Raw genomic sequence first — 15,412 nt, 5'->3', positions numbered from 1 at the left:
CTTCCTCAATTAAAATTACTTTCCTATCTCTTTGGCAAAACCATTATTCTAAATTATAAATATTTAAATCATTACCTTGCCATTGTTTAATGTGCATATATAAGGCTATATTATTTAGTATTACTTTATTTTGATATTTATAGAAAACTACATCATAACGTCTGTAATCTTCTGCAATGCACTTTATTTTTTCAACATCGTTATGAGATTTAATCACAGAGTTGTGGCTTATACATTTTCAATGGTATATATTTGTCTATTTATTATAGATGAACATCTGCATTATGTCTGGGTTTTTTAGATTAACATACATATATCTGTTTGTTTTTTATCGTTTGCTAAATATACACTTGTCGTAAACCATCTTGTGTAATTTCCTTGCTCAGATCTACACAAATGTTTCCATGGCAAATACTGAGAACAGGAATCACTATGTGGTAAAGTATTTAAATGTTCTTGACATCATTATGCTTAATCATTTTCAAAATTATTTCACCAACTTATACTCCTATTAGCAGCATAATGATCCATATTCTCTCCAACAGTCAATGCTAAAATAGTCTAAAAACGATCTGCCAATCTGGTGTGAAATGTTACTTCATTGCGGTCTTTATTTGCCCTTTCATAAAATGTTGTGAGACTAGACATTGTTTTATATTTACATAGCCAAAAAGCTTTCTTTTGGGGGGATATGCCTATTAAAATTTTTACTCATTTTTACATTGGATTGTCCTATTCCTTTTTTATCTATTGTTTTACTTTCTTTTCTGTCTTCCTATCTTTACAGTGTGTCTCATATAAAATTAGTGAATAAGCAGGAACTCAAACTCCTCATTAAGGAAAGCTACTTTGTTTAGGCAATAGAGAATGGCATATGTTAATCTACACAGTTTTTTTTTTTCCACAGATAATATTAAACAGATTTAGAATGCTTATTTCAAAACAGAGTAAACATTTGTCTTTCTAATTTGATTGTTTGTCACTCTCCACATCCTTGTGAAGAGATGCTTGAAAGAAAAAGTAAGAAAACAGACTTCTTCAAAATGTCCATCCTAGTTAAACATATAACAAACTTGGCTAAATTCTTCCGAGTCAACTCCCACAACATCATCTAGGATACAGTGCTCCCTAAGAGGGCTGTTAGAAACTCTGAATAATAAAACAGATAAAATACAGAGCTACTTAAAAGCTTTTTTCAGGCTCTAGAGACCAAATTTGAGGCAATGATATTTAAAACTAGTAAAATTAAGATAAAAGCAACAGTACACATTAAAGATAAGTATGGGGAATAATAATCCATACATTCTATTTTTGTAATCAATATTAACACATGATATATGATCATCTCAAATGATAAATAAAATATCTTAACCCAGTCATAATAATGTCTACCAACAGAATAGTTATACTAGTAACACAACTTCAAGAAAAATTTGGACTAATAGTCACATTGTTTCCTTGTGATGTAATTTTTTATTAGTATATACAGTTCTCTCAAAAACAAACCTTCATACTAACTACATCCTGATGTGAAAAACGTTTTAGTTTTACAAACAGAAAATAGCTATAATTTTAGCCCAATATAAAACCATGTAAACAAAAGAAATTTTAATAATATACAAAGGAACTTAGAGTAAAGAAGTTAAAGGCATTATTGTACCCTGTCAATGCTGAGAAATAGGGATGATCAAAAACGTCAACAGCATGTCTATGAAGGTTTTTTCAAAGTATTTCCTCAGAGAGTCAATTGAATAGTCAGTAGAATTTTAAACCAGAGATGCCTTTATTTTGTCTCCTAAACCTTTTATGCTACCTTGAAAGCTCCTCCCCTCATTACATATACAGAATTGATGAAAAATAATGTATTAGTTTTTTTTAATAAAAAACTCATGCATGTAACATATATGTCTATAATATTCTGTACCTGTTTCCAGATATTTAGCTTCATCCATTGTTTCTTTTTCCTCATTACCATATTCACTTTACCAAAGCTCCTTGGACTATATAAATGCACGACAAGCACAATTTACAAAATATATAAAGATGTTAGTAAACTTATTTTATTTTCTGCAAAACACATAGCGTTCAACTGCCCTTTCTCAGTAAAAAGAGATAACCTGTTCCATAAAGTCCTAGAGCAGACAGGAGCAGGACTAAGTTGACTGTTTTCATGTAAACACCTATTTCCCATGATGAGGCGTAGTTAAGCATGATTAATAAAACCTGGAGAAGGGGTCTCCTTTATTGCTAGTACCTTGTATCTGCTGTGTTGATCTCACTGATTACATGGCTCTAAATGCCATCACATGGCGATGATTTACAGATTCGTATCTCTGGCTGGGACCTCTCCATGAATCTTAGGTTTGGTGTTTCAGGCCACTCTCTGGACATCCCACTCAGAAACTAACATGCCCCAAATCAAACTTGAACTTCTTGAAGCCATCCCGCCCTGCCCTACCCTGCCCTGCCCTGCCCTATGCTGGAGCCCAGTGAAGGTCTCCTCCTTCCTTTCATTTCTGCAGGTCATAGTAGTGGGAATCACCCTTCGCTCACTCTTCTCTCACACCCCATTAGCAAATCCTATCAACTCTATCTTTCGAACATGTCCAGATTTTGATTATTTCTACCATTTCCACTTTAGGCCACGTGATCAGATCCTCCAAGTGTTATTCCAATATCCCTTAAACTGCCTCTCTGCTTCCGCTCTCCACACAATAGCCAATGTCCCTTTTAAAAACACAAATCATGACCTCCTTCACTCAAAACCTCCTAATGGCTTTCCATACCTGGGTCAACTTTAAAGTCCTTACAGAGGCTTTGAAGACCCTACCTAATCTAACTTGCTGCTGCCCGCCTAACCTCATTTTCCTCCTCTCTCCCCACCACTGGCTCTGCCACGGCCACACTTGCCTCCTTGCTATGTCTCAGAGATGCCAACAACAGTTTTGCAATTGTTGCTGCCTTAAGAATGCTCTTGCCACTGATACCTACCTAAATCGCTTTTTTTGGTCTCTACATTCCATTCTGCATCACTACTATCTGAATGAGGCAGTGCTATTCACAGTTAAGGGGGCCTTTTTGCCTCCCGTCATTTAGAAGTACTAAACCATCCTGTGGGCTCCGGGGGGCGCTACCTGCTTTACTCAGACTTGCCCTACAGGTGCCAATTCAAGATGGTAGCGAGGATGACCCTGACCTCGGCTCCTGCCAGGAACACACTGAAACAGGTGTATATGGAACAATATTCGGGGGCGGGGGAGTAGTCGGCTGATCCCTTTATATTCAGCAAACGAGAAGAAAGCCACCTGGAAGCACAGGAAAAGCTGAGACACAAACTCGCTAGAAGCCCCACACCCAGCACAGTGACCAATTATTAGGAGGGAACTCAAAACCCCCAGCGCCTCCCTGAGGAGCAAAGGGTCCCCCATTGGACACCTGAGCGATGAGCCCCACGAAACATTTGGCTTTCAAAATCAGTGGGGCTCAGCCCAGTGATGGCTCAATGGATAGAGCATCGGACTGGAACGCGGAGGTCCCAGGTTCAAAACCCGGAGGTAGCCAGCTTGAGCACAGGCTCACCAGCTTGAACGCACGGGGTCACTGACTTGAGCAATAGATCCTAGACATGACCCAATGGCCACTGGCATGAGCAAGGGGTCACTCATTCTTCTGTAGCCCCCTGGTCAAAGCACATGAGAAAGCAATCAATAAACAACTCAGGAGCTGCAATGAAGAATTGATGCTTCTCATTGCTCTCCCTTCCTGTCTGTCTGTCCCTATATGTCCCTCTCTCGAAGTCTCTCTCTGTCAAAAAATAAATAAATAAAAAATAAAACAAAATCAGTGGGGCTCGTGCCCACAGGCCCGCGGAGCTGGAGCAAAATGAGGAACAATTGTGAGAGGGCCGCGCACAGACTCACCTGCCCCCACCCAGCACAGAAGCAGCCCTTAGAAGGACTCCCTGGCTTTGCGAAAGAAAGGAAAGAGGCGTATTTGCACCTTTTAAAGGGGTATCTGAAGGCCAGGGTCAGCTGGGCTAGTCTACGGTGGCCGGTAGGTGCCGTTTCCCTGCTCTCCTCAAGGCAGTGGGGGCCACCTTTATTTTTTTTTTCTTTTTAAAATTCCTTCTTTTTTTCTCTTTCTCACTCCTTTTCTCTTTTGCATTCCTCTGCTCCGCTTCGCTCCAGACACTGGGCACTCTCACTGCGTTCTCCAGAGGGCCCGTGTCTCCTACCCAAGGGGAACCTCCACGCCGGTCTGCTGGCCTGGCGTTGATATCCGCGACTCGGTTTTTGGAGCTGCTGCCCAAAGGACATCCCTTGATCGTCTGCCTCTGGAGGCCAGGGGGTCTTGCCTTCTGGGTTCCCATGGCAGTGCAACAGTAGGAAAAGCAGACCGTCACCCAGGAGGATGCACAGACCACAGACTGACACAGACTGTCAGTCCTTCCGAGAAAGAGGACGATGTCTTGTCGGAGGAGCTTTGGCCCAAGAAGAGCAGCAGCTTCTGGTGTAGACACTCAGGGGAGCCTCATCGTGGCGCTCCCCTGCCTCTTTCCAGCTTGCAGGTATTTTCCAGAAAGGAGTTTAGAATCCTGTCTGGTTTTGCAGTTGCTGTCAGATGACACGACCACATCGCCTGGTCTGGTGGCCAGTGGGGACTTTAGGCTTGAGGTCCCAGAGGACTGTTGTTGGGCAGATAAAATATATTATGCTCACTTTGTAAAAGATGGCTCTGCCCACATGGAAGCCGTCGCCCCGGTGATATTAATGTGTGTTGGAGGCGGGCTGTGGGCAGGCAGGATCCTTGTAGCCTGGGGCTTGGTTTTGGGATTAAGCCTTTCCTACCCTTTTTGATGTGGGGTAGTACAATCCCATCATGCCTCAGATAAGTGACTTTGTATTAGAGGCTTCCCTATTTTGTATATTGGATTAAAGGTTTTGATTTCTACACTATAAAGTGCGGATAGAACAGGAGTTTGCTCTCTTGGTTCCTGAGATTAACATTAGAACAGAGAGAAGAGAGAGCAGAGAGCAGAGAAAGGCCACGTGGAGGAGGCCAGGAGAAGCAGCCAAGATGGCAGAGTGTTGAGTGAGAAGCCAGTTTGTGCAGTTTGTGCAGAGAGAAGGAAGGAGATGGGGAACAGAGGTGAATAAGTCTGGTGACCTAGGAACCTTTGATTCTAGGAAACTCGGATAAGTCAGTAGCTTTGTGAGCACTGAATGTGAGTGGGTTTTGGAGCCCAGTGTGTGTTTTTACTTGCCCGCTGGGTGCAAGCTAGGATTAAAGATGATGGCCCATCAGTTTTTGGCTCCGTTGTTTCTTTACCGACTGTCCGAATCCAATGCGAACCTGCATGGGCCAGGGGGCTGTGATGGTGGCCCTGGCTACTGGCTTTACAACTGTATATATTTGCATTCTTTAAAAGCTGCTGCCTGATGCTCTGGCTTCCAATCAGCCTGAAATCTAGGTGCTGATTGAAACCCCCCACTCTGGGAAACTGAGTGGTCTTGGCACACCCTCAGTTACTGGGAGCTATTAAAAATAAAATAGATTGCTTGGAAATTAAGAAGGTTTGAGAGACAATCAAGAACTGGGGCAACGTTGAATAGTAAGGTTTATCTCTTACACAAGGCCAACCCTTCAAGACTGGCGGACATAGCTGTTTTATCTAATGAAGAGAAACCAGCACAGAGAGTCAAGCAAAAAGAAGACAAAAAAAAGAAGTATGTTTCAAACAAAACAATAAGTAAAACTTTGGAGGGGAAAATAAACCTTAATAAAATGTGATTAGAGTGCCATAAAAGTAAACAATACCTTCAGGATATTCATTTTAAAATAAGAAAGTTAGTCTCCTTACTGTCTTGATTTTGACAGCATTTCTTTTTTGCTTGCTGTTTATTTTCTATTAAAATAATAAATTAAGCCACTTTCTATTTTTCAAATCACTTATAGAACATCTCTGAGAATATCTTCATAATAATTTTCAAGGAATTAATGAATGAGCAAACGTGGTAAGATTTCTTTTCATCTTACAATGTAGAAGTACAAGATTTTTCCAAATAACTATTGTAGCTGGAATGCTATGATGCATGTCTCAGAAGCAGGAGTGCTCAGTACTTTATTAGCAAGATCATACTCATCTGGTTTGGTGTATTTGGTCATTTTGAAGAAAGTAGCAAATGAGAAGGGCCTCCAGAAATCAGTAGAATATCAGCAGGGAGAATTTAGGGAGGGCTTTCTGAGCAATGGAAAAATCTTATCAAGGCCCAGAAGCTGTATTCATATATTGAGGATACAAAAAGTAATTTATTTTCACTTAATGATAGGTCAAGATAATTAGTGTGAGATGAGATTTTATTGGGCTTATTATCTTCACTAGCCAAGATTTAAAAAATATTCTTCCTTCTATCATAACATCTTTGGAGAAATGTTTGTTTTCTCATAGAGGTTTTATTTAATTTCCTAGGTAGAACACCTTAAAAAGACTTACTGACGTTAACTTGTTTGTTGAGTACAATATTGTGGATTTTCACCTTCAAGAAAAGTAGTTTTTAAATCGTGAGTCTTAATTAACTTAAGAAGGGAATAACACAATGTGTCAATATAAAATTATGTTTGTTTATTAATTTTTATTGTTTATTATTTTAAACAGGTAATTTAAAAGCCATTTTATAAACTATTTTATGAGACATGGCAAAAATTGAGTAGGCAACAATGGTATATTTAAAAGTTCTTAGGTCAAAAGAAAGGCATTCTTGGCCCTGGCCAGTTGGCTCAGTGGTAGAGCGTGGCCCAGTGTGTGGATGGCCCTGGTTTGATCCCTGGTCAGTGCACACAGAAAAAGCACCCATCTGCTTCTCCACCCCTCATTCTCTCACTTCTCTTTCTTTCTCTCTCTTTCCCCCTGCCTCCATGGCTCGATTGAAGCAAGTTGGCCCAGGTGCTGAGGGTGGCTCCATGGCCTCTGCCTCAGGCACTAAAAAAACGACTCCGTTGCTGAACAATGGAGCAGTGGCCCCAGATGGGCAAAGAAAGCATTGCCCCCTAGTGGGCTTGCTGGCTGGATCCTGGTCTGGGCTCATGCAGGAGTCTATCAGAGTGTCTCTGCCTCCCCTTCCCTCTCTGAAAAAAGGAAAAAAAAAAAAAAAGGAAGGCATTCTTTACTCACAGATGCGATCTTTCTAAAGCATATACTCTGTTCATTTTTTGCTTGCACATCTCAAAGATGAAAGTCAAGAAATTGTTTCAACATAACACACATAGTCTTGTCACAAAAAATGGTTTGGCTTCACAAACCAATTTTTGAAGCTGGTTGAAAGGATCAATTTTTATTTATTTTCCATATTTGCTAGAAAATAATGTATATTCTTGGATGTTCTATACATGTTCATTAAATCTTATTTGTGAACTGGGAATATCTGCGTATCTGATCTGTCCTCACTGATACTTTTTTTCCTCTTAATCTATCAATTAATGAGAGAGGTTTGCAAAACCACTCACTGAAATGGTGCACTTTTAATTTCTTCTTGTAGTTCTATCACTTTTTTATTTTATGTAGTTCTAAGACATAGAATACTATGTCTTACATATAAGCTTAGCAATGAGACCAATTAAAAGTGTTATTGATGTGTTATGATTCTCATTTTTTTCATAATGATTGTTTTGTATTAAAATGCAAATATACTCTATAATGGTTAATATTTTACCTTCATTTTACTTTCAACCTTCCTAAGCTTTTAGTTTCTGGTGTTTCTCTTTTTAAAAATTGTTGAAGTTATTTTTTTAAATTCAGTTCAGAAATAGTGATCTTTTCAGTTCATTTACATTTAATGTTAGAAGATAACGTCTAGATTTAATTCTATATACATTATTACAGGCAATATTTCCCCTTTGCTATGTTTCTTTTATTCTTTTTCCCTTTTTGTCTTGTTGAATTGATTGCACATTACCACACTGCAATTATTCCCTCTTCTGTTTAGGATAAGGATTTACAAACTAATCTATGGGCCAAATCCTACCCACCAGCAGTTTTTGTAAGTAAGATTTTATTGAATACAGCAACACATATGAGTGTGCATGTTATCTATGGCTGCTTTTGTATCACAGCAGCAGAGTTAAGTAGTTGTGTTAGAAGCACAGAGCCCAAAATATTTACTATTATGTCTTTTCTAGAAAAACTTTGTCAGTCCTGCTTTCAAATATGCACACTATTTATTTGTTTTCTGAGGTTAACCAGTCGAATGTAATCAATGGCATCTAGTAAAATGTAAAACCTATATTTCCAACCGTCCACCTTCCATCATACAAACTACATTTGTAGTGGTTTACTAGAGTTAACCCTATTTAACGCTATTTAACTCTCTTTTGCTTCTTTAAAACAATAGTTAGGTGTTATTTTTGCTTTACCCTAAGTTTACTACTTACCTTACCCATCATTTTTGTATATTTTTCCTCTTGGGAATAATTTTCTTTCTTCCTGAGGTATAATCTTTAGCTGTAGCATAGCGATTGATGATAAATTTATCAGTTTGAGAATGTTTGTATTTTGCCCTAATTTTTGAAGTATTTTACTGCATACAGAACTTTAAACAACAGTTATTTTTCCTTAGCAATTTGAAAGTAGTAATTATCTGTTGACTGACTCCCAAGTTGAGAAGTCAGCATTGATCGAAATGGCAGCTGTTGACCCAACACTCTTCCTGATTTCCTGGAATATTGATTAAATGGATATTAGGACTCCCTTCATTTTCCATGTACTTCAAGTTTGTTGGGAGTTTTGCATCACTTTATCTATCTTAATGCTTCATTTCGGATAATTTTTTCAAATCTATCTTACAGCTCAGTATTTCTTCTCATCGGTAACATTTAAGCCACTATTTAATACATCCTATTAAGTTTAAATTAAGTATCATATTTTTCCATCCCAAAGATCCTAGTCATTCACTTAAAATACAAGGTGGGACAAAAGTAGGTTTATAGGCTCTCTTAAGGAAAATAATAAAATAATTAATAAATAATAATAGAAAAATAAATTGTTTCCCGTCCTCACTATAAACCTACTTTTGCCTCATCCTGTACTTTATAGTCATATTTTAATGCTGTCATCTTTAAAACACAGAAAATATATTTATTTAAAATATGTATATATGTGTGTGTTTCATTAAAAAAGTGCATAACGATGTGTGTAATCTAAGATATCTTAATTGCCTGTGGTTCAAGGTGAGAATTTCCTGTTATACCTTTTTCTGTAGGTACGTGCAGCTTTTTAAATAGGTTCTATTCTATTTCACCAGGTAGTAGTGGCCACACCAGACAACACAATCAGTTTAGGTCCCATTTGAGACTGGTTAAATCTTGAGGTTGTTTATATAGTGCTACCTCTCTCGTTTTCCTATCTGTAGATTGCAAACTTTCAGGTTGTACTGCATCTACCCATTCTTTCCTCATTGTGTACCTACACTGACCTTGAGGCTAACTAGTTTTCAAGTCACCTGCCACTGACAAATTGAAACTAAGATGCAAAAGTTAAATTGTAAGATTTTAAATTTCTAAATTTTTTTTGTAACTTTTAATGGCTATATCTACCCTTGTTTCTCTTTGGTAAGCCTTTAATAAATATCACAACTGATTATTGAAGTAATTTTTGGAGAACCTTTGCTCTTTTTAAATTTCTCACTTGGATAGAGTGTCACTTTCCTATCTAAATAAGAATAAATACTGGTATCTATTACCTTTCTTACTTTCTTTTCAATTATGATCTTAACCAAACTTGATAAAACAGATTTATAAAAATATATATTTAGCAATGTATAAGCTTTACTGGCAAAGCCATCCTCACTTTTGACTTTAAAAAGTATGAAGCCAAAAAAAAAAAAAAAAAAGCAGTAAAAACATAGAAAAGGAGATTATCTGTGATGGGAATTGAGATATGGATTGAGCACCAGGCTTCATGAATGGATATGAGATGGTGACTTGTATTTGACAATGAGGATTTGTTTTTCTCCCTTGAATGGAGCCTCAGCATGAGCTAATTATTCGTGGTAATTGTCTTGGGAGATGAGAGTTGGCAGACTGTATAGTAGCCAGTAGATTCTGGCTCTGATTTGATAATGGTGATACAGGGACTCTAAACAATGAGAAAAAAAATAATTTTGAATTTTCTTTGTGTTTTTCTTTTTTAGTTTTATGTAGATATTTATTGTTGCCTTAGTTTTAAAGAATTGGAGTGTTTGAGAGTTGTACCTTCTATTTTCAAAAAGGATTAGAGACACATTTTAAAGCAAAAATATGTAAAGCAGAAAAGTTAAAAAAACAAGCAGAGAACAAATAAGTCAATATATAACTAGCTAAAAAGACTTGAGTAGATTGTCTCCTAATAAAATAGGCCAAGTTATTCTGATTTCTAGTAAGAGCTTGAGTACAAATACTAATAAGTTACTATAATAGTTAGTTATTTGAGAATATGAGACTGAACATATGTGTACAGTACAAATATACATATACTGTAACTTGAAAAAATATGAAAATACTGATGCCAATAAACTCCTTCCATAAATGAAAGAGAACAAGTGAGAAATTCTCTCATTCTAATCATTTTTGCTATTTAAAAAATTTCTTTGTTTTTGAACAGATTAATAAAATATTTAACTCATCAAATTTTGTTTGCAAAACAGAGTTATTTATTAACACAAAAACTAGTTTTGGCAATTAAAAAGAACAAATAATCATGTAGTTTACGTACCTTTTGAATCTGCTATTCTTACAGTGTCAGTTTTTGATATACTTACGTGTTGTATCCCTCTTTAATAAAGAGTCAAATCAAGAAGCACAATAGAAACTAGCATCACAAGTTTAATATATTTTAAAATATAGAAATATATTTAAACAGCACATTTAAAGAATAATATAATAGATTTCCGTTTCTTATTCTTACAATGGTATACCATTAATTCAAAAATATATTACTTAATGTAACCCCAATATAGTTATCAAATCTTTAAGATAAACTGTATTTTAAAACAACATAGCAATATACCTGAATTACAGACAAACCCATAACATTTTTGAAGCTATTTCTATGTTTATTCGAAAGATCCAAAAGGGTGACTAATAATTGGTGCTTTATGAATATTCTAGATGAAGTATAAATAGTCCTAACCATGGAGCCACCATAAATAGCAAGTTATCCATCTATCATTCTTTCATTAATCAATGTGCATTAAAGAAAGCCTCAGAAAACAGAGAGAGAAAATAAATTAATTTCAGGGAGAAGAACACACATGCACATACATACAACAGAAACTTCCCATTCGGAATTTTTTTGTGCTTGGAGGAGGGTTTAGAAAATCCCCTTCCAAAATAAGGTTTTCATTGAGCTCATTCTCAGAGATATGAAAAATGGATTTCAGCTGTTCTTTTGAAATGGCAATTCTGTCAAAGCCATTCTGGGATTTTCAGTAATTTACTCCAGTTTAGTTTCAGTGCTTTTACCCTAAATACAACCCCTTGCATCGCATCAATCAGGGGACCTGGTTCTAAAGGAGAGCTAAGGAGAATGGCTCTGTCGGGGTCCGCTCCAGTATGTTTTATGCATGCACTGACTCGAGCCTGTGGGGAGGGAAGTAGAGCATATGTAAATGTTTCTTTATTTTGGACTCCTATTAAATCAGAAAAAAAAAATCTGTGGCAGTAGTGTTCTAGATAATAGGCAGACATGATTTATTTGAGGTAAGAAGGTTGTACTGCAGTTTTTTAGTGTTAACTTGGAAAGTTATGGACATAGGCTCAAGCCTGTCTCCACAGAGTTCCTGAAGCTTTGAGCTCTTTGCAAAATCTACAATCCACCAGCCAAAAAGGAACATGCTCTTACAGTTACACCAATTCTGCTCAAGCAAACAGTTACAACAATTATGTGCAATCTTTCAGATTCTACCATTCATTTATTCAAATCCAGTTCAACATTTCACCTTATCTAATGAAGCAGAAACTCGACTAGAAAAAAAAAATGTGTTTAGCCAAGAATTTGTTTGGATTTTTTTTTTAAGTTTTACTTCTAAATAAATATCCTGTCATTGGCACAACATAACCAAATGCATTCAGTTTCCTTCAAACAATACAGTTAAGGGTCAAAGGAGTTCTGTCTAATTTAAATATATGTATGCAATTGTATTAGAAAAAAAATGTTGAAATGGAATTGAATTGGACTTAGCATATCTCATTGAAAGTAAGACTGGGCAACATATTGTATAATGTAGTGACATATAAAATAGATTTTATTGATAAGGCATCCACAAAGGAGAATATCTATATACCTTTAAATAAATAACAGTGACTATATACATGATATTGTACATAGGTTGAGAGATGAAATGAGCCAGACTAATTTCACCCAATTCTCCTTTTGTCTGCAAGTATACTTTTTATTGTATTCATAAACTTTAATACAGATCTGTTTTTCTTGTTTCCATTATTATTTAATATTAGTGGCAGCCACATGAGCGCACCACCATATTTCTGTATTTTTTCAAAATGACATTGGAGCTGTCATCAAAGTATAACACAGAGATGGCGTTTAATTTGGTTGGAGCACAACAAGGCTTTGGTACGTGGTCAGGAAACATCAGATGAACCTGGGAAAGAAAAAATGTTTTGTTTTGTTTTTAAAAATTAAGGTAGATATTTTGTCTACAGTCTTAAAATAGTATGCTTGTCTTATCACTCATAATCAGGCACACCCTTCAGCTGACCACTATTATCTTCTTTGTGTTCAATAGCTGGGGTGGGGTGGGGTGGGAGGTTGGTGGTAGAGGCTGTATTCTTAAGCATTAACACCTAGAATCAACCCAGCAGTTCTAATTATGTTCTGGGATCGTAAAAAAAAAATTTTTCAAACAAGTAAGGAAAATTCCCTCTCTGGTAAAGCCAGTGGAAATTTTTCTGGGGAAAAGAACCCAGCAACTAGCACTGAGTTGCCTTTGGTTAATAATGACCTCTATTTACTTCATGAGAAATATAGAAGTTATAAATGTAAATCAATAAAGCCACACAATTGGACTATAGAAAGATTTGGATCTAAGAATTCTTTTTAAAGGATAATGCACCCTTTGAGTAGTGAGTTTTTTTGTTGTTGTTGTTTTTTTGTTAACCCTTTGAATGAGGCCGTACATGAATGTTCGTACTACTCGAAGGGTTAAACAATAAGTTTATAAAAGGTATGCCAATTTTTAATTTTCCGTGGTAAAGAAAGCTGAACTATCAAAGCAAAATAAACTCCAGGTTAGAATCCAATACTTGCTTTAAAGCAATGATTTCAACTCTTCTCCAAGAATTTTTTTTTTCTTCACAGACTGGCTGGAGTTACATATCCTTTTACTTTCTTTCTCCCCTAGACAAACTCCAAAAAAGCAGCCTAACCCAAATCGGAAGTAAAGAGCCTAGATATTTCACAAAATGACTATCCACCTCCCCTCAAAGCCTAAAAAGGTAGCTGTATATGGAAAGTGACATGCTTAAGTAAGGAGTTTATTCTCGTTTTGATCAGACTGGCAGTCTGCCTATGGTTTGAGCAAGGAGCCAGAACCCGGTTCCCCCCGTTCCCACCCATCTACCCTTCTCCTTCCCTCAAAGGAGTTTAAGGGAAGTCCTATTGATGAGCCCTAAGGGATCTACAAAAAGCCAATAAAGCCTCTTAGAGTTTGGCTGTACAATGTCCTGGCTGAGATGATATAAGAACCCCGCAAGCGGACAGAAACAGCAGGAAAAATGAGGTGATCTGACATGGACTTGAAATTTCCTAAGACCTCACAAAACTAAAAACTGGATAGTTTCTACAAATTTCAGATGCAGCTTGTGTCGCTCATCAGCGTTATCTTCCATAATGCACACATACATGATTGATAACTCCATTTCAATGGAGCTTGGCAGCGTCACGAAGCAGTTGCTTCAAAAAAAAAAAAAAAAAAAGGATTATTCTCAAATGGTTTCTCAAATGTATTAGCCACAAACATGCTCTCCTTTAACAACAAACATGCCTGTCATTTTGTTTTATGTCCTGCACAGAACAAATATAGAGAGTGCACAATGCCAGGAAAGAAATCAAACTTCCCATGTATGCTTCAAGATTTGTGGTGACTTATGTCCCACATCCCAGGACAGGGATACAGAAAGGGTCTTGCTCCAAGTGCATGTCAGATTTTTTTTTAATGTTTTCTTTTTTTTTTTTTGATGACTTCTAGGCTACATCCCTAAAAGCTGACAATATGTAATTATTTATTTATAAAAAGAAAAAGAAAAATGACAGAAATGATAGTATTTGACAGTTATTTTAAGCATTGCTTAGCCTGAGGAAAATGTTGATATCCTACATACATATCTCAGGAAGAAAGGTCTACTTTCTGAGTCATTGGAATGACAGTAAAAAGAGGCAAAGAAGCTTCTGAGAAATTAAGTGCCTTTTTTTATAAGCCGATAGTGGCTGTTCCTCTGTGATCCTATAGAAAGACAGTGATCGTGCAGTCTCTTCAAGGCATGAAGCAGCAGTATTCTTCTCTCTATGATCGGCTTTCAGTCAACGTGAATTCAGAGATGTGGATAAAAGGCTAGACTTCATGGAGATTTTTTTCTTTCTTTTACCAGAGGAAGTTTGACTACAAACATGAATCCTTGCAGAGCATGCCTGCTCCCCATTCCCCAGAAATGTGACCCTGTACTATGAAGTACTTATCTTTACAGATAGCAAAGATAAAGGCATAGGAAATCCTGAAATTCCTCTAAGAATTTTTTTCTATACTTTGTATATGGCACGGAAGTAGTAGTCAATCGCATTGGTCAAGACTCAGAAAAAGAAGAAAATTTATAAATGAATGACTACCCTTCAAAATACATATTTGTTTTATCTCTGTTTCTCTTTCACCATGGTTTTTTCTCAAGGTTTTGACAGTGCCCACATTCTAGTTGTCACAGATGTAGCTTTTCTGTAGTACCTATGAAGTCAGTAAGACACCAGCAAACATTACCTTTCCAGAGTTTAATGTCCGTTTTTGTATATATACCAGTCCTCACTCAGAAGAGAACTGAGATACTCTTTTCATCAGCTTTAAATTTTAAATTAATTGTAGAAATAATAACCTCCAGAAGGGTCAACTTCTCATGAATTCTAGTAGTTACTTTTTTTTTTGGTAATTAACAAGCCTCATACACAAACACAGATTTCCCCCCCCATTAGCTACTGCTCTCTTACTGCCATCCACCAGATAACCCCATTGCCATCATGAAGTCTGGAATCTAATATAATTTGTTCCTTTTCTTCTCTCTGAATTACAATAGTTAAAATTTTCATATCACTCAAACATTAATTTGGAATGATATCACGGTTGATTGCATCTCCTCGGATCCTCTCACTTTCTCTTCC

The 15,412-nt window shown here is 36.7% G+C and overlaps 1 protein-coding gene across 3 annotated transcripts in view; it reads right to left on the bottom strand.

Moving 5' to 3' along the window:
- BMP5 (bone morphogenetic protein 5) overlaps positions 1 to 15,412 on the bottom strand; it is a 217,220-nt gene that overhangs the window by 75,133 nt on the left and 126,675 nt on the right. Inside the window, exon 7 of one of the 3 annotated variants that reach the window (XM_066359168.1) lies at positions 10,854 to 12,632. The exons of the other annotated variants lie outside the window; for them this stretch is intronic. Coding sequence (XP_066215265.1) covers positions 12,483 to 12,632 — 150 coding nt within the window. The 3' untranslated portion in view covers positions 10,854 to 12,482. Of the gene's footprint in view, positions 1 to 10,853; positions 12,633 to 15,412 lie in introns of those variants that run through there. 3 annotated transcript variants of the gene reach the window in all.

Source organism: Saccopteryx leptura, chromosome 1 (assembly GCF_036850995.1).
Source record: "Saccopteryx leptura isolate mSacLep1 chromosome 1, mSacLep1_pri_phased_curated, whole genome shotgun sequence".
Lineage (NCBI taxonomy): Eukaryota > Metazoa > Chordata > Mammalia > Chiroptera > Emballonuridae > Saccopteryx > Saccopteryx leptura.
The sequence above is the reverse complement of the archived record's forward strand: the minus strand, read 5'-3'. Positions and strand labels throughout refer to the sequence as shown.